We start from the raw sequence: 19,830 nt of genomic DNA, 5'->3' as shown, positions 1-19,830 counted from the left end.
AGAGGCCCGCGCACCGCGATGAAGAGTGGCCCCCGCTTGCCACAACTAGAGAAAACCCTCGCACAGAAACGAAGACCCAACACAGCCATACATACATACATACATACATACATACATACATACATACATACATAAATAAAGTAAATATGGATCAGAAAGGAACACTGACAAGTCCCAACATGTGTTAAATTAAAGTGGGACTTCACTGATGTTAGATGATATATAAAAATCAGGAAAGGAAAATAAAAATGCCCGAAGCATACAGCCAGCCCTAAAGCCACAATCACAAACCTGCAAATAAGTGCCTACCCAAGTGGGGGACAAGTTACATAGCTCACCAGGCGCCAAACAGCAGGTGTGTGTGCTATGGGGTGAGGGAGAGAGGTCTCAGGCCCTCTTCAGCCCAGTCCTCTAATCCCCCTTAAAAACACTCCCTAGGGCTGAGAAACCATCTGTTTCAACAAAGCCTAGAGCCCTACAAGCATATTAACTCCTTCACTGCTGACCTCTTACAGATGGGCTTCACCCAATATTAAGTGCTTTTCATTTAAAAAAAAAAATGCCTCTAAATGTTAGAATATAAGCTTTACCAGGAAAGGGACTTGATCTTGTCTTCTGGTATATCCTTAATACCCAGAATAAATCGATATCAGTGGATACTTAGTAAACTACTATTTGCTCCATGAATCCATGAAATGCCTCTGTCCTACAATAATTGTTTCATTTAGGCCTTGTTTTCTGAAGTCTCCCTCTTCTTTTCATTTGTCCTCACTTAAAGAGTCTGACCTGGTTTCCTCAAATTCAGGTGACCAACCAGTATTTGTCTGCTTATATACAGTGTAACTGGTCTCCTCAATATGTGGTTTATTGCTGGACCCCTGTGCATAGCCCAGCACACACGGTAGGTGCTCATAAATATTTGTCAACTGAAAGAAGGATTTGCTTTTGGTCACCATGCCTTGTAAGTGCTCAGTCTCCTCAAAAAGCTTATGGTTTCAATAGGAGACAAAACTAGAGTGTGGGAAAGTGACACATCGACGTGGACAATGATAATCGAGACGTCTTCGTGGAGAAGAAAGACCTGCAGTGAGGCTTGAAGGAATGGATGGATTTCAGTGAAGTATAAAGAACCAGGGCACTCCAGGTAAAGAGAACCGCACAGAAAGGGCAAGAGGAGATGAGGAGGCGGATCTGTCTGGGGCTAAAGGTGTGTTCCAGGAAATCATGTGAGATAAGCCTTGATAAGGAGGAAGGGGGTCAGAGCATAAAAGGTCTGTCTTACTTTGGGTAACAGAAAACAGTAGGAAGTAGCTGGCAGTGTTAACTGGAAGGGAGAGACAGGACACAGGAAACAAAATACGAGGCTGTCACAGTAATTCAGGCGTGAGGTAATGAGTGACCGGACAAGAGTCTTGCCAAAGGGAATGGGGAGGAAAGGGCAAATTTAGGAGAAATTCTGAAGAAACAAAAGAACTCGATGACAGAATGAAAATGGGGGTTGATGAAGAGAGAAGAGTCAAAGATGTCTCCAGGGTTTCTGATCTCGGAGACTAGAGAATGTGGGAACAGTTGTCAAAAATGGGGAAGAAGGGGGGGAAGCCAAGCTGAGTTCGAAGCAGTATCCAAGTATGGATGTCCTGTAAGCAGTTGGGAAAAGAGAGATTAAAACACTGAGAGATTTTTATACACATAATGGAATATTATTCAGCCTTTAAAAAGAAGTAAATTCTTCATATGCTAAACATGGATGAACCTTAAGGATGTTATGCTAAATGAAATAAGCCAGTCACAGGAGGACAAATGCTGCATGATTCCACTTATATGAGGTTTTTAAAGTAGTCAAACTTAAAGAAGCAGAAACTAGAATGGTGGTTGCCAGGGGCTGGGGGGATGGGGAAATGGGAAGTTGCTGTTCAACCAGTATAGAGTTTCAGTCCTGCAAGATGAAAAAGTTCTAGAGATCTCCTGTACAACAAATGTTCATATAGTTAATAAAAATTTGTTACGAGGGTAGATTTCATGTTAAATAGTCTTTACTACATCTTTTTTTTAATTTTTTAATTGAGAGATTTTAAACAGTAGAAGACAGATATGGGAGTCTGCAATTTAAAAGAAAAGCTGGAGCCAGAAGAAATGGCTAGAGAAAGAAAAGAAGGTCAAGAGCAGCCTAATAATAATGCCAGCTATGTTTGTTATGTGTTTATGTGCCAGCCTTGTGTTAGGAGCTTTACCTATGCCATTACTTTAGCCCTCACAATTTTATGTGGGAGATATTATTATCCCTGTTTTACAGATGAGAAAATTGAAGCTCAGAGAAAGTGAGTAGCTTGTCGAAGTCACTCACCTGGTAAATGTAGAGACTGGGATTTTAACCCAACCTAGCCTGGATCCAAAGCCCATGTTCTTCCCACCTCCCCACACTGCCTCACCCCTTAGCAAACTATGAGAGTGAGTCAGAAGAAGGAAAAGATCCAGCAAAGGCAGACAAACAGCAATCAGATAGGTAAAGGAAAACCAAGAAATGCCCTCATTGAAGCTAATAGAATATTTTAAATAGGCAGGGATGTGATCAACAGTGTCAAACGCCAACACTCAACATAGAACGAAGTCAACACATGAAATCTCTCTGTAGAGTCATGTAAAGATGGAGCCCTGGGCCAGGTACTGTAGTCCAGAGAATTTCAAAGAAACAAAAGTCCTACCCAGACCTAAATGGGCCTCTTCTCTCCCTCTTATCACTGACAGACACCTGGGGCTGCTGGTCTCAGCTACTCCACAGGCCTCATGCCAAGGTGCATCATCTGACCAGTCCCAGGAAATATCAACCCAAACACAGAACATTGCACAACCCGGGGTCGGGTTCAACTTGAGCTGTGGGGAAAGTGGATCTCCACTCAGGCTATAGTTCAACAAAAATTTGTTTGTTTCTAAAACCAAACTCTCTTTTAGAAGAATTTCACATGCCTGCTCTCTTTATTTCTTCTCTTATCCTAGACAAATAAAATCAGATACATACAGCCCCACCTTAGCTGCAGCCTTACCTCCCTATAAATGACCTTTCATTCTGCTGCCAGAGTTATACTTCTCCCCCACCAAAAAAACTCCTGTTTATATCATTCCTCTGCCTTAAAAATACTGAGTGCCCCCTACTACCTACATTATTCCTTAGCCTTTTATAACACAGGCTCAACTTTCCATTCTAGCCTAAACAACTACCCATTCTCTCCAGCTTCCTACTTCACAACACTTCTCACCTTCCCCAGAGGAAACAGAGACCTTCATGAGTCTATTCCTTTGCACACCCTGTTGTCTTCCCAGAATATCTTTTCTTCCTTTTTGACTGGCAAACTCTATCTAAGTTCAAGATTCAGCTTAAATACCAACTCCACTGTAAAGTCTTCCCAATCCCCCACCATCTGCCCCTAGTAAATCACTCCACCTCTGTCCTCACAGCACTTTGTTCATATTTCTATAATAGCACCAGCCACGAATATATTTATATATCTCCATCCCCACTAGGCTGCGTATAGGACTGACTACCCCTCAAGGACAGGGACTGTCATTTATCTTCGTATTCCCAATGCCTTGTACAGGGCCCGGCATAGAGAAGGTTCTCAATGAAAGGAAGGAAGGAGACAGATAATGGGGGCTTCCAGTGAAACAGACAGGAAGCATGAAACATTATCAGCAAGTGAAATAGTTAATTGATAACAAATTGTAAAAAATGATCTTCCACATCAAAAGATTCCAAAATACATCAAACCAGGAAGTCTAAAAGGTTCCTGCCACCCCACAATGAGCAAAAGACGCTGTTTAGCAACTGGTATTCATTCAGAGGGACCATCCCCACAGTTGTTGTAATGAGGAACATACACAGTTAGGACAACTAGCCTGGGGTTTCTCTAGGAGAGTAGCCAAAAGAAACTGTGGCAGAATAGTGCAGACAAGAGCCTTACCTTTCAGAACTGCCTACTTCAAAAAAACACAAGACCAAGGATGGGGGGGAAATGATAATTTATTCTTTGTTAGCATATAGGCTCACTCTCTGAGAAAGAGGGAGAATATAACACTTATCCCCTGTTGTAACCAAAAAAAAAAAAGCCCCATCCCACCACAGAACTAACCCACACATTTGAGAGTCTAGAGTACTAACCATTACATCATGGAACCCCATAGTCCCCACACATTTCAAACCAGCACAGAATGCCCCTCTCCAGCCCAGTGGCAAGCAGTAAGCCTAAAAATATACAATTAAGGAGGGGATATACTTTAATAGTACAAAACTGCCAAGCATCCAAAAAGTATAGGATATACTGAGGGTCTAGTAGGTGTAAAAGGTGTTGACAGATCTTACTCCAGAAGCATGCAGACTCCTGAATTCCTTGCAGAGGAGAGAACCAACCCATTGTGATAGGTTTGCTTAAGGGCTCTGGGAACGAGAGAGGCAGGCAGTTCTCACTGGGAAGGATGCAATCCTGGGGGTGACTCAAGCCATCTTCCACCATCCTGGATGCTGTCGGGATGTTCTTATTGACCCCGGCACACAAAGCCCCACACATGTGCCTTCCTTCTCTCAGTCCTCAAGGCTAATCCCCAAACACCATCTATCCAGTCTATCATCAGCTGGAAAACCCCACATTGTCTGCTGCAGGATGTCAACTCCAAGTCAGAAACAAGACTGTACTCTCATCATAACCTTAAGGGCTGTCAGTCCCAAGTAACAGAAGCCAGTTTGCACTCGACTGCAGTATGTTGATTTAAACACACAGCACCATTTCCATTTCTTCCAGAGGCAGACACCTACCATAAGCAAGCGTGATGACACACTAGAATTTGTCAGCCTATTGTATCAGGTTAAGCTGGCGCAATTTACTAGGTAGATGCTAGCTCAGTAACAACAGCAAAAGAAAAAGAGAATCTCAACCTTGTACCAATCTGGGGTTCCAATGTGGGATCTCTATACAGCATTGATTAGGTCATTCTTGGTACTACAGTTTCCAGATCAACATTATGGATCTCTCCTGATAGAAAAGGAAAAGGTACTACGGTGGGGAGAATCAGTGAAGCCATTTTTCAATGAAGGTTGGAGCTGCTGGGGAAAAAGCTTCAGAGTAAGACAGTGCAGTGATATGATGATGACATGTGGGAGCTGCTAAGTGAGAGAGACGCTTGGCACCTGTCCCATGATGAAATTAACTGGATAATAAAACATCTGAACCAGCTGGCCACTAAGCTCTAAGACAGGGCTGTCCCCGGAAGGCAAGGGCCGAGAGCCATCAGAAAGGTATTTAAAGGGCTACAGGTAACCTCAGTAGCTTTTAAAGGTGAAATAAAGTTAAAAACCAACATCCAGAGCTCTGAATATATGTATTAAGACCAGTAATTCCACTTCTAGAAATCTATCCAAAAAATATAATCAGAGATGCACAGAAAAGTTTATTTACAAGGATGTTCATTATAATATTATAGCACTGAAAAATTAGCAAGGTACACACCCCACAATTGGGGGACGTTAAATAAATGACCCTTACATTTGATGAAATTCCACACAGCTGTTAAGAAATGATATTGCAGACAAATAGTTAAAGGCATAAAAAAATAATACTCACAAAATAATAAATGGCAAGACAGAACTAAATTACGATAACAAATATATAAAAACACAACATTATATATATAGAGAGAGAGAGAAAAAGACTTGATGAAAATACGATAAAATAGGAACATACTGATCTTTGGGTTGTAGGATTTTAGTAATTTGGGTGTTTCGTTTTTCTATTCTTTCTATTAAGGACAAAATACCGCATCTATTTAATTGCAGGGGGCGGGGGGGAATCTAAGTTTTTTTTCCTAGGGTTCTTTATTAGTCACACTGAAGAGGGGAGAAAAGTCCCCCAAAAAAGGCCACTTTGGGAGGCCCCATGTCAGGATGTGAGGGCTTGTCCTGCTAGCCCAGATGTGCCAACTGGGAACAGGCTTCCAGGCTGGTCAACTGAGTGGATGTCCAAAGTAAAGCTGTAAGATAATGAGAAAGATGACTTGACAAACACATCAGAACTAAGAGAACCAAAAATAAGCATGCCTCCTCAGGAGTCACCTAGTTCACTTATTCAACAACGTTGCCGCTGCCCAAAATATACCTGGAACCCCTCCTTTGGAAGTGCCTACAGACTAGTAGTACCATCTTTCCAATGTCTTCCAGAGCAGTACATTTCATTCTTTGAGACTGGAGTTAATGTTTCAAAGAGCCAACCTTGGATAGTATCATTTTTTGATCAAAAATTAGGTACGACTATAAAATGAGTATGGAATTTCTTATGGGCATCACAATCTGGCGCTGAAGAGAAAAACTACAAAAAGGATTTTATAAATGTATAGAGCATGGGCACCATTGTCAGAGTTGTTTTGGTATTTTTCTTTTTTTAAACTGTCTTTGGTGACTACTGAAGGACACTTGGATACATGAGTTTAGTGTAATTCAGTTCTTCAAATGTTTCTTTCATGCCTAATTTGTGCCAGGTACTATGCTGGGTCAGGAAGATACAAGAATAAATGAGACACAGTTCCCACCTTTAGCAACAGTATAGCTAACATCTCCTGGGATCTTAATTTGTGCTAGATGTTATTATATTTACTGTCTCATTTAACTGGTGAGATAAATCCTATTATCATCCCCATCTTACAAATGAAGAAAAAAAAAAAAGAGGTTTACAGAAGTTACAGGAAGCTTGCCCAAGAAGTAAAGACTACCAGGAAAAATCAAATGTTTAATAAAGTAACTATACCATAATGTGATATCCTTAAAATAAATATGTTTAAAGTGCTATAGTAACACAGATGAGAAAGAGAGAATAAATTATATGTGGAACTGCAAACAAAACAAACAAACAAAAAACCATGGGGGGACAGTAAGACTGAGCTAGGCACTAAAGGATAATAGAAGTTTGACACAAGGAGAAAAGGAAGGATAGTGGTCTTCCAGGCAGAGGGAACAGGACAGTATATATATGCAAAGGAAGAGAAGGGTGAAAGTACATGGGTATGTTGGGGTACATTTGCTTTAAAAAGTCAGCTATTATCCCACAGACCTATCACAAATTTTTCTTAGCAAAGGCTAGAGAACCACTTTCTCATTACTCAACCTCACCTACCTCTCTGCCTCCCTAATTAATCCCTAATTACCAGTCACAGCACAGGCCTGGGCTCTGCCAAAGGGCGGGACTTGGGCCAATAGTTCAACCTGTCGTGCCCACAAAAGTGGTGCATCTAGGCAGAAATCATTCAACAGCTGTGGGTGCTGGCAAGCTTGACAAATAAAGGTCAAAGCCTTCCAGAGGAAACAGGAGCAATGGAATATACTGCACCTCAATCCTGGCATCAAAGCATCAAAGATTCACAGGAAATTGGAGACAGGAACTTCCAAGACTTACACAATGTCTCTATTCTCCCACAGGGCTCCCTTCAACAGTTACCCACTAGATGGAGGAGTGCTGCAAGCTGAACCATGTCAAGAAAAGCAAAGTCAGTAACTAAACAAAGAGGGGAGCCAATTACCTGCTTCCGTCAGGCCCTCCAGAATACACAAAGGTACAGGTGAAATGAAGAAGGGGAGTAGCTATTCACCATAATCAGGGGACAGTGGGTGAAACTCAACCCAGAGGAGAGTTTGACAAAGGCCACGGTTTGTGTCTAAATGTTGGCCTGTCAACTCATCAGAGTTGGGGGAATACTTATCTAACACCTGTAGCAATGTTCCAGAAATGATTATAAGGATTAAACCAAAACAACTACATGCCCTCATTCCGGGCACCTCTCCCACCCGAAAAAGAGTCAGGTTCTGAGAGACAAGGGAGTTAATCAGATGCTTTCTTTGAGTGAACAGGACAAACTGCTGTATATTATACATTTTATGCCATAAAGACTATTATACAGTGTATATATGTGAATGAAGGATTAGAAAACAGAACACAGCTCAAGGAGGCTAGTGTGGAGAGAGAAGATCTATTGCCCTCACTCCAAAGCACCATACTGCTGCTGTCGCTCAGAGGAAGGTACCAAGTGTGTTTCACACATACACTCAGTCAGACTTGGGTATTCTCCCTACTTCATATGGTCCCCAGTATCAGACAGCTACACAATACAGCCATCTCGGCTGCTATACTCCCAGGCACTGTTATCTCCTCAGCAGGACAGATGACCCTGCTCTCGGGCCAGCCAAGCTTTGGTTGTACCACTGTAAAGAGCCTATGTTATGGGAATATTATAAGCGCTGCACGGATTAATACAGGGAAGTGCTCAGAACAGTGCCTAGCCCATAACTAACATTTGCTGAGTGCATAATATTTTTAAGAATATCACTAGTGCTGCTGTCTTCCAGTCTCAACAATCAGTGAGATCAAGTAAGACCTGGAACCAAACATGTGGATGGGTGACTAGGGCTACAACTCCTCAGTCAGACGGTGCCCTGATCCAGCTCATCCTGGACCAGTGCGGGCACAAGACTCACTGTGATTCAAACAAGTCTCTGGGAGGAACAGGAGAAAGAAGAGGTAGAACATTTGGTAAATTCCGACCACATACCAGACACTGAACTAAGTGCATATGTCTTCTTACTTATGTCCACAGCAGTAAGTGTTTCTGAGTTCACCTTAGACGTGCAGAGCCAAAATAACATGGGAGACAGCCCCAGTGTCTGGGTAGGAAGAGTGGAGCGGGAGCTGCTGCGCTCATTTCTCTTCTCTGGTTTCCGCCCCATACAGGACACCCACTATGACAGGTACATCTAGTCTGTCACTCATTCATTCCTAGCCATGTTATTCATTCATTCCTAGTAAAAACAGGGCAAAGGAAGGAGAAAAACAAACAAACTTTATAGGTGAACTGAGAAAACAAATGATTGCCAAGCTGCTTTCAATATAACGTCTTCCAAAAGCAAAAATATGTATGTAGCGTGTAACTTCAAACCTCTACAGCCCTGAGAAGATCAAATCAAGAGCTACTTGTTCCATTAGTCCCCTGAGAAAGTCAGGAGAGTTACAGGAAACTGGGGACCAAAACAACTCCTATTTAGGGAGTAAACATCCCACGCATGTTTTATGGGAGGAAAACAAGAAGTGCCCCCCACCCCTGCACTTTGTTCCTGAAGCACATACAGCAGAGGAAGACAGAGTTATGAGTGGAATGGTCTCCTGAGAACCTCAGGAATCCACTTAGGTCACTGCTAAGCCTGATCCACATAGGCTGTGGCCATCCTATTGTGGTTCACTGCTCCTGTAAACCCTTGACCAAAGGGGAACCAAAAGGAAAAGTTATATTAACCCCCTATAGTTTCCACCCACCGCCAATACGTCTTCAGAAAGTTCTGGCCCTTTATCAGAAGAATGACAGTAAGGATAACAGGGAATAAAACTATATTAAGGAGATCAGCGTCCAAGGAGAGGCCTAGGATTCCTACTCTGAGGCTTTTCTTCTCCTGAAGGAATAGGCAGGTTAATTAAGTTTGATAACCCTTCCATGAGTTTTGTAAACACAGGAGAAAAAAGGCTCCTGCTGTTGGGTGGGCTTCATGCCCAGGAATACAGAAGGATCCCCTAGGACAGGAAAGAGGGCAAGAAAAAGGGCTCTTGTACGGGACAAGGGTACAGTCCTGCACCTTCGTATAGTCCCCAGCAAGGCCCAGGAACCGGAAGAGTCACTGAGAAGCGCCACTGGTTTCTGTCCCCACCTGCCATCTCTCCCCCATGAGTCTAGATAAAGGAGTTCAGACTCTTCCTGGCCTCTCAAAACTTCCTTTGACAGGGAAGCAACAGTTGATGTTGCTCATTCTTGCTAAGACCTGTCTGATGCGTGATGAGCTTGGAGAGCCCTCAACCTAAAAGCGATTGGCTCCAGCTGTCAGAAGTTCTGGAAAAAATGTTTGTATGGCATAGGGGGAGAGACAAGGGAAGAGAAGATAGAGATCAATGGAACAATACTTTTTAGTTGTATATCCCTTTGTAGCATACAAAGCTCTTCAGGTATGTGTTCTCTTAGAAACTGTTCTTCTACAGATAATGAAAGAAAGTAAAATATCTATAGACCCTGGCAGGATGTGAGTCCAGATCGCCTGCCATCCCCCTCAACCCTGAAGGAAGCAACTTTACCCTTTTCCTCTATTTCCCCTGACTCTCTCCACACCCCATGGTCACTCTGGGTCCAGAACCCTGACTGCCAATGGAAGAAGGATGGTTTGAGCAGCTTCCTAAGAGATGGAAATAAAACTACCTATTAATAAGAAAAAGGGAAGTAAAAAGATTTCATTCATTTTCCTCCTTAATAGCCAAAAAAGAGTCTTGCATCATCATACCTGACAGCATTTTTCTCATATATTATATAATCAGTGAAAAGTTTGCCAACCATGCAAAGCAAACACTAATCCCTTTAAATATTATTTTAGTAAAAAGCTGTCCCCTTTAAAGTCACTGATTTACCCTTTACAATGGCGTCTCTGCCCTATCAACCTGCATTCCTCCTCCCCTCCACAACCATTCCCGACTCCGTGTTCTCTCTCCAGATGGGGCTCTGACTCACTGTAGACACAGGCGAGTGGAAAATCTGGCCCAAGAACCCCAGCTACACCTAGGTGAGGCTGCAGGGCCCAAAGCAGGAGCCCTCTGCCCACCCTGCCGGGAGCACCCTGAGCGCTGCTGAGTTCAAGGGGCCGAACGTGGCTTCAGTGCCCATTCAAGCAAGAGAACAGGCTGCGGCTGGAGCAGCTGCGAGGATTCCCTCCCGTCACCCACTACTGCATTTACAAACTCTATTCCTTCTATGTAATTGCCCAAACACAGAAAAAACTATGGCCAGCTCTGAGTCAGAGGCCTTTCTAAGCCCCTAGGGATTGATGGAGAGTAAAGACCCCATACAACACACACCACAGCAAGTGTTCACACAAACAGCAAGGACAAAAGGCGGGGAGCCAGAAGCCCTGGAATACCTCTCAGGTTGTTGAGCCCCTCCAGGAACTTCTGGTACTTGTAAGCGTTCATGCCCCGGGCTTAGCTGTGTCGGCTCAGTGGCTGGAAGTAGGCACCTTGGCACAGTGACAGCTGAGAAGGGAGAGCTCCACTGCCGTCTCCTAGCCCCCAAGAACTGGACTTTGACCACACTTGCAAGTGACGTCACCAGAGGAGCCTCATTACATTACAGCCCTTTGTGCGCCCTCATTTGCTGCAATGAGCGGAAACACCTCCCCAGGATAGGCCAGCCCCTCCTTTGTGCAAATGAGTCAGGAGACCACAGCAGCCCCTGCCTATCATCTGCCACCTCATCTGCTACCTTCTCTTTAGACACCAGCCCAGGCTCCACTGGGATTACTGCTCCTCTGGTTTAAACTCTAGGGAGAGAGGCTTAAATGCTTCTCAGGACACCAGTTAGGGGCTCATCTAACATCTGAGAATGAAACTTTTAAAGGGCCACACTCACCATAAGAATGTCACAACACGAGTTCCTGGGCAAATATCACATGGCAATGAGACAGGTTTTACAAAATAAACAACCAACCCTGCACGCTCCTCACAGCAGTCATGTTTACAGACTGGAATACAGCCACACACAGACGAGGCACTGCATATGAACACAGTCCGGAGAGAAGCAGAAACTGTTCTGGGACGCCACTCCCCAAATGCTAAAAGCCCAATTCAGGGAGGCAAGACCTTCCCCAAAAACAACAAGGGAGAAAATGCAGCCCAGACACCACCCGCATTCTCCCCATGCTGGGGCACTGTTTCACTCAGCTAATTTGTTTTTACTTTGCTTTAGTGATGTCAGTAGCTGATGCAAATTTCCTTCTACTCCATCAGCCTCAAAAAGATGACTAACCCCCCCACATACACACACAATTGTCACAGGCTCTTAGGATAAGCTACACAGATTATAATTAGAGGAAAAAATTAGCAAATTTCTTAAATTTCTTCAAATTCCTTAGCATCTTTAAATTTCTTAGCATCTTTAAATTTCTTAGCATCTTTGTTGTAAGGCAAAGTAGTTCATCTGCATTGTTATATTCATCTTTGAAAATGTTTTTATGAAAGTAACATGTGAAAGTAACATACATATGAAAGTATGTAATTTTCATTTACAGATGAGAAAATACACAGAGTTAAGCAAACTAGCCAAAAGTCACACATCAGGCCAATAAGACAGCATGAAAAGAACATACATTTCCCAAACCTGAGCTAAGTATCCATGAGCAATAACCAAGTCAGACTCCACTGAACAACCCCTCATAAGAAAGACACCCCTCTCCCAGGTATGAAGTTTTTCAGAGTAACCTGCCAGGCAGGCTGCCATTCAGTGACCTGGAAGAACTCACAGTGTGCCAAACACAATGTTCCACAGAACTCCCAATGATGCAGGCTGGATACAGGTGGAGAAACTGTATAAGTAGCATTGTGAAACCAAAGAGAAAAGGGAGGATGTCTACTTGAAAATATCAGGCTAAATAAAATTAACAGCTGCTAAGATAATGGAAAGGGAAAATCTCTGGATAATAAAAATAACCAACCCAAGCTTTTGTGCCTTCCTATGCTACTAGTCGGTCAACAGTGCCAACAAGGTAGCCAGCCACTGTGCAGATCTTGAGTGTTAGGAGTCACGGGGCACACAACACATGGTTTCTTTTCTCAAAGAACCATTTAATGGGCAAGGTTAAAAGAGAGTTTAATGCTTACAGAGCATAACAAACAGTGGGAAACAGTAAACACATACACGCACACCAAATATAGATTCTACAACATACTACTCTGAGAATCAAAGTGTCTTTGAGGTCACCTAGTCCAACAGACCAGGTGCCTTGGATTCCTCACCTCTGAAATGAAGCTGTGGATGAGAAAGGCAAACATTAAATGACAGTTCAGATCACGTATGTCTGTTTCCTGGCTTTATTCTACTATTTCTCCTGGAAGAGTATGGATAAGAGAGCACAATGGAAATAACTTTGGTTATAGAGTCAAGATACCTGGATTCCAGAGTTTATCTCAAGATCCAACTTTGCCATTAACTAGCTATGTGAGCAGGAGCTCCAAATTCCTATAAAATGCTAGTTCTTGTTTTGTTTTGTTTTAGGCCACAAACTCCAGTCAGAATCTGATGAAAACTAAAGATACTCTCCCTAGGAAAAGGCACATATTCACCCACCTACAAACTTTTGTTTACAAGTGGATAGGGGTTAGTGAACCATAGGTAAAGAACCTCTGAACTGATTTCTAAGACCTCGTCTGTGTGAAGATCTGAGAGCAATTAACATAGAACAATCTGAATGTAAGTACTGAAAAGAACAAGGTGTAAAGGAATGATCAATCAGCCGGGGAAGAGCTGGGCCCCCTTCCTTTAATGCCCCCGTAAAATTCTATCTGAGACTCCTCCCACCTAAGGGAGGAAAGCAGCCCAGACAACAGGAATCTAACAGCAGGAACAACTGACTTTTAAAATAGCCACTTGAACTAAGTGCATTTAAAAGACAACACATGCTAGTCTGTCATTTCCTCTGCATGTTTCACCATTGAAATTGTTTAGTAACATTTTATCAGATAAAAATTAAACAAAAACAAGGATGTTTAGAACTATGAAGTGAGTGATGGTTAACTTGAGGCTCTTGGGAAGTGGGGAGGGGGGACAGTGGCCTGGACTCCAGTTGTTTTCTTGCACACCAGGGACCTTTCCCCAGAATCAGAGCATTTCAAAGCACCATAGTCCAACAACTCTCTGTGCTCCTCATGGCCATTCATCTTTTATCCTCATAGGTCCCATGATGGCAAACAGTGAGAGGTAACCTCGGGTGGTAAGAGAGAGTCTGCCCTAAGTTCCAGACAGAGACAGACAAATGTGAAAGGCTCAGGATCTGGCAGTCTAACAGACACTCTGGCCAGCTGCTGACAAGGGGGAGCCCTGCTGTCTCCAACAGCCTTTACAAAGGCGCAGACACCAAAGAGCTGAGTGGAGCTTGACTGAATGCAGGCAGATCAGGAAGTCCAGACTTCAGTGCATGAGGTGTGGTCCTCAGGGCTGCTGACTGTATAGTGACAGGATGACAGCTAAAAAGAAATTACCTGCCCTGCCCTCGGGTGGGCTCAGGGACGCTGGAGCCCAGGTAGAGAGAAGGCCTGAGTCAGATTCAGGATATTACTCCTGAAACAGGAGAGCAAGTCTGCCAGCAGAGTTTCAGCTGAGGAGAAAGTTCGAGGCCCAGAAGGAGAGAACAAGTCCTATGTTGGAGTTCCCACAGTTCCCCCAAAGCCTCTAGAAATCAAGACCTTCCATATTCCTTTGAGGCAACCTTTCTCTTAAAAACAAAGGTTGTCCTCCGACAAGGCACCCTCACGTCATCAGGGTCAGTGACACTAAATATGCACAGTTAAGGAATTCACCCATTCCACACACATCTGCTGCATACTCACCATGCACCAGGCCCCAACCTACGTGCCTGGAACACAGAACTCAGAGCCTAAGGAGAGAGCAGAAGGAAAAAGGAAGGAAACTGTCTCTTCAGACTCAGAGAAGATAAGGGTCATGCGTGGTCAAAGTGAAGGCCCAGCTGCTCACTCTCAACACCAGCCCTGAAGACAAGAGGTCTAGAGACATGAAAGGTAATGCTGCTTGGGATTTCCCTGGTGGCGCAGTGGTTGGGAGTCCGCCTGCCAATGCAGGGGACGCAGGTACGATCCCTGGTCCGGGAAGATCCCACATGCCGCGGAGCAACTAAGCCCATTCGCCACAACTACTGAGCCTGCGCTCTAGAACCTGCGCTCCACAACTACTAAAGCCTGTGCGCCTAGAGCCCGTGCTCCACAACAAGAGAAGACGCTGCACCGCAAGGAAGAGTAGCCCCCGTCGGCCGCAACTAGAGAAAGCCCGCGCGCAGCAACAAAGACCCAACGCAGCCAAAAATAAATAAATAAAAAAAAAAAAGAAAGGTAATGCTGCTTAAAGACATCATTTTCTTTGAGGCAGGACTGACACCCTGACAGCCAGTTGCCACCGTTACCCCCAAGCAGCTGCTGACCCAGGAAGACAACAAAAATGTTTCCAGTGACTTAATAAGCCAGTAACAAAAGCAGGTGCCAGGTTCACAGTCCTATTCAGGGAGCAACAAAGATCACTTTCTTCATTGTCTCCCCTGGCAGCAGTGTCTGATGGAGCACGGGGTTGAATTACACCTTGTCCCACTGGTCCTATACAGAGAAAATGAGTTTACCATCTGAAGAAGGGTTGTCCCCAGGGCCAAGGCTGTCTCTGCAGGGCTGAGGAACTGAAGACAAAAGAAGTCAGACCTCTTGCTTAGAAGGAAAGGACTGAAAGGGCAAGACAAAGGGAGGCTGTAACGGGAACTAAGTGCGGGTCCCAGGAGTTCTGCCCACCCTGCACTCAACCGTGGCCTGGAGAGGTACTTTGTGTGGTCAGACCTATACTAAGGCCCGACAACAGGCTTAAAGGGGGTTTGTGCTTTAGGCCATGGACCGTCAAACCAGCTCCCTCTCCTTGATCCTTTTCTTCTTGGCTGTGTGGTCCATGGAGAAATGGGTGAATCCTATGCATCCTCTCCTCCCTACGGTGATTACATAATAGTACAAGTCCAAACAAGGTAAAAAAAAAAAAAATGAGCAATTGGGAGGGAAGGCAGAAATACCTGCTTCTAGAGTGAATCTGAACCTGCATGACCTCAGATTATAGCCCCAACTGAAACTAGGTTTATAAAATCATAAAATAATGTAAAAGCCTCATTGCTAGGCACTCTGAGGACCTACGAAAAAGGTCAGAAGCAAGAGTCACCTACCAATGGAACAAGGTTAGAGGTCTCCAGCAGAGAGACGGGAGGGAAGGAAATTTATCTCAACAAAAGCCTACTGAAACGGCTACAGGTATGCAGGTGTAATAGAGATCAACAGCTTCCCCCCTCCAAGAACAGTCTCTCTCATCAACTCCATCAGGACCCAGACACAAAGTCAGTTAAAAGTAGGCGCCTGCTAAGGAGAACCACATTTAGTTATTCTGACAAAGGGGAATGCGATGCTGTGCTTCTAGCCCAATTCACCTGGGCTTCTCCACCAGCAAATAAAACAAGTCTCCAAAAAGACAGGCCACCAACTTCCGGTAGCATTTCTTTGTTGCTTTTGAGCAGAGAAAGGAGGCAAAATAAACATTTTTGAGAGTCAGATTGCAGGTACTAAAAATAACACAATGGACTTCTCCTCTGAAGCTGTCTTTTGCTAACAATGAGGTTATACATATTTTTTTAAGTTCAAGACAGACTGCTTAGTGGTGATTCCAGGATGGCAGGGTATGAGTTCTGAGAAACTTCTTACTCTGAGTCTAAGATAACATACTGTTGGAGTACCCTACAGTGTTAAGGTGGTACTAAAAGCATCTAGCAGACAGAACCTCAGTGAGGGTGTCAGCACAACACCTGTTTAATGAGTAGTGGTACATATGTAGAGGATACATATGTATATGCTACAGTATTTTCTATACTTGTTTATATGCTTGAAATAGTCATAATAAAAAGTTAAAGCAATGGATGAAACTATCCATCAAATTTACAAATATGCATATCCTTTGATCCAACAATTCCACACCTAAGAATTTTTCCTAAAAATATACATATGTAAAATGACAAGTGTACAACAAAGTTTTTCATTTTAGCATTTTGTAAGAGCAAAAGATTGGCAGCACCCTTAATGTCCATCAATAGGGAACTGGCTAAATAAATGATAGTACATCCATACAATGAAATAATAAGCATGGAGGAAAAAAAGGTCTATATGTGCTGATATGGATTAATAGTCAAGATACAATAAGTAAAAGAAAATGTCAGAACAGTGTGTATAGTACCTCTCATTTACGTTTTTAAAAAGAGGAAGGAGGAAGAATATATACAATTGAGATTCCACAAAGACAGGGATTTTTATCTGTTTTGCTCACTGTTTGTCCCCAGAGCCTAGCATAGTACCTAGCACATGCTAGGTACTCAATAAATATTTGCTGAATTAATTCCTTAATTCATAAGATATGTGAATGAATTCATAAGATATGTGAATGAATTCATAAGATATGTAAATGCACATATCTCTGGAAGGAAGCACAAGAAACTGATAAACTGACCGTCTTCAGGGAGAGGAAAAAGGGTGGCTGGGGTGAAAAAAAAAAAAAAAAAAGGCTTTTCACTGTATATCTCTTTGTACCTTTTGAATATTCAATTATGTGCACACGTTGCCTAGCCAAAAAATAAATGAGCGTTTAAAAGCCAAGAATTTGAGATTCTGAATCCTGATGCCAGCACTGCCGCTGACCACTGAACCTTCTCAAGCAGTCATTCATACATTCAACAAGCCTACCCTGTGTGTCTGCCCTGGGCCAAATGTGTAGAGCGCTGAGGATGGAGATGAAGAGCTCAGAGTCTCTTCCCTCAAGTAGCCAACAATCTAGTGAGAGAGACGAGCAAGTGAACCAAACACAATGTAGCGCAGCTGATGCTGATGAAGGTGCACAGAAGCGAAGAGAAGAGGAAGCAGGGAAGCAGGGAAGCCTGGGGAAGGCTTCCCAGAAGAGATGCTGCTGGAACTGGGACTTCAGGGCCAGAGGGAATTAGATTGATGGCGACAGGAGTGTCACAGACAAAGGAAACAAAGTAGAAACGTGAGAAAACATGATATATTTATGGAACTTAAAATAGTTTGATATGGATAGCGTGCAGGGTACACACTGCCCTGGAAGAATGATGGCAGGACATGTAAGCTTTGCACGCCATGCTAAAGAAACCATATCTCGTCCTAAAGACAATGGAAAGCCATTGAAAGGGTTTAAGCTCGGGAATGACTTTTTTGATGATCAGATTTTAATTCTAGAAAGAGCATTTAGCAGTAGTGAAAAGGAGGGAAGCAAAACAGAAGGGAGGGAGACTAGTTAGGACACTGTTATGGTTGTATGCTGAGAAATAATAGAATCTGAACTAAGAAAATAGTATTCAGGATGGGAAGAAATGAAGGAATGTGAGAGTAAAATTACACAGCATTTGATCATTGTTTGAGTTAGGGTGGGGTAGGGTAGATGGACCAAGAGAGGGAAGACTGTCAAGTCACTTGTGTGGCTGGGTAGAAGACAATGCCTTAAATAAAGGGAGGAATAGCAGGTTTCCTGGAAAGAAGATGAAGGGTTCAGTTTGGAACATGTTGAGTAAAAGATACCTATACAGTATCCAAAAGAAGTTCTCCAACACTCAGAGACAAGTGTCTGGAGCTCAGGAGAGAGATCAGGCCCAGCAGTTGAAGCCAAGAGTATGAATAAGGTCACTCGAGAAAATTATGTAGAGGGCCAAAGACAAAATCCCAGAAAGCACCTTTATTTAATGGAAGATAAACCTGTAAACGAAGGAAGAAAATCAGGGAAAGATGAGGTCATAAAAGGTTAAGGATGGAGAGCTTTCAAGCAGGATGGAGTGTTTCATTTCATGGTGTCAAGTACCACAGAAAGGTCAGGTAAGATCAGGGCTGAAAAATTACCATTGGATTTGGCAATTAGGAGATGATTGGTGACCTTAACAACAGCAATTTCAGGAGAGCGGAGGGGGTTAAAAGCTAAAGGTCAGATATATACTACTCTTAAGAATCTTAGGGGAAACAAAGAACAAGTAAAAGAGGATTCTCACTTAACATCTCCTGTCTACCACTTCCCCTCCCATAATATTGATATATCTGAGTATTATTTTAAGAAAAATAAGTAGGAAAATGCGCAAAAAATAGTGTTTGCACTTTATTAGGTGTTAGCTGTAGAATGATAATAATCCAGTGTATTACTACTACTACATTAAAGCTGGTTCCACTTACTCCATAAATCACCAAACATTTTGGGACACTTATGTGCCATATACAGAGCTGGCAATGTTGGAGATAAAATGGAGTTTACAATATAGTCCTCAACCTCTAGGAGCTTCCAATCTTGCAGAAGAAAATAAAGCATATGTACAAATAGGATGTTAAAGTACAATATAAATGATACTTTAAAAAATTGCCACTAGAATTTAGGAAACTAGGAACTAACTTCCAGTGGGGTGATCGGAGAAGGTTTCCTAGAGGACTTCGGGGTGGGTTATGAACAAGGCGTAAGATCTGTACAGCAGACACAGTGAGTGAAGACGCTCCAGAAAGACAGTCTTGTCGGGCTTCGATGTGAGGAGGTAGCTGGAGAGGATGCTGGGAAGGTTATTATGGAGGGCTTTAAAGATCAGGCTGAGGAGACTGAGCCGGCCTCTCTGCTGACTGATGCTCTGCAGTGCCCGCTGCCTGTGGGGTATTTCCACCCGAGCATGCCACAGCAACTAGAACTCAAGTTATTAAAAGTGAATCCACATCTTTCCTCCTCAAATCAATGCCTCCTTTGAATTTCCTCCTTTGAGTAATGGCACCATCCTTTGCTCAACCCACTATCAAGTCCTATCGGTTCTTCCAAATACCTCTCACAGTCACCTCCTTTATTCAATAGTCAACCTCTCCTGTCTAATTCTCACTACCTCTCACCTGGATTGCTTAAACAGCCTTAAAAAAAAAAAAAAAAAAAGGACTTCCCTCCTTCTCACCCAATCCATGTTGCATGTGCTGCTAGATCAGTCTTCCTAAAACACAGCCTTAATTCAATCATTCCAATAGATAAAACCTCTGACAGAAACACAAAACCTACCACAGGTGGAAAAAATCTCAATGAAGTATAAAAACTCAACCACATGGTACAACTTTTATGGAGAGGGGTTTAGCAAAATATACCTAAAAATTTTTAAAGTGTCCAATAACTTTTGACACAGCA

General features: G+C 43.1%; 1 protein-coding gene across 14 annotated transcripts in view; it reads right to left on the bottom strand.

Annotated features, from left to right (window-relative positions):
* MACF1 (microtubule actin crosslinking factor 1) overlaps positions 1-19,830 on the bottom strand; it is a 333,257-nt gene that overhangs the window by 274,919 nt on the left and 38,508 nt on the right. The window contains exon 1 of one of the 14 annotated variants that reach the window (XM_059919483.1): positions 10,976-11,153. The exons of the other annotated variants lie outside the window; for them this stretch is intronic. Coding sequence (XP_059775466.1) covers positions 10,976-11,027 — 52 coding nt within the window. The 5' untranslated portion in view covers positions 11,028-11,153. Of the gene's footprint in view, positions 1-10,975; positions 11,154-19,830 lie in introns of those variants that run through there. 14 annotated transcript variants of the gene reach the window in all.

The sequence above is a fragment of the Balaenoptera ricei genome, chromosome 1, assembly GCF_028023285.1.
Source record: "Balaenoptera ricei isolate mBalRic1 chromosome 1, mBalRic1.hap2, whole genome shotgun sequence".
Classification (NCBI taxonomy): Eukaryota; Metazoa; Chordata; class Mammalia; order Artiodactyla; family Balaenopteridae; genus Balaenoptera; species Balaenoptera ricei.
Note: the sequence above shows the minus strand (reverse complement) of the source record. Positions and strands in the feature narration are given on the sequence as shown.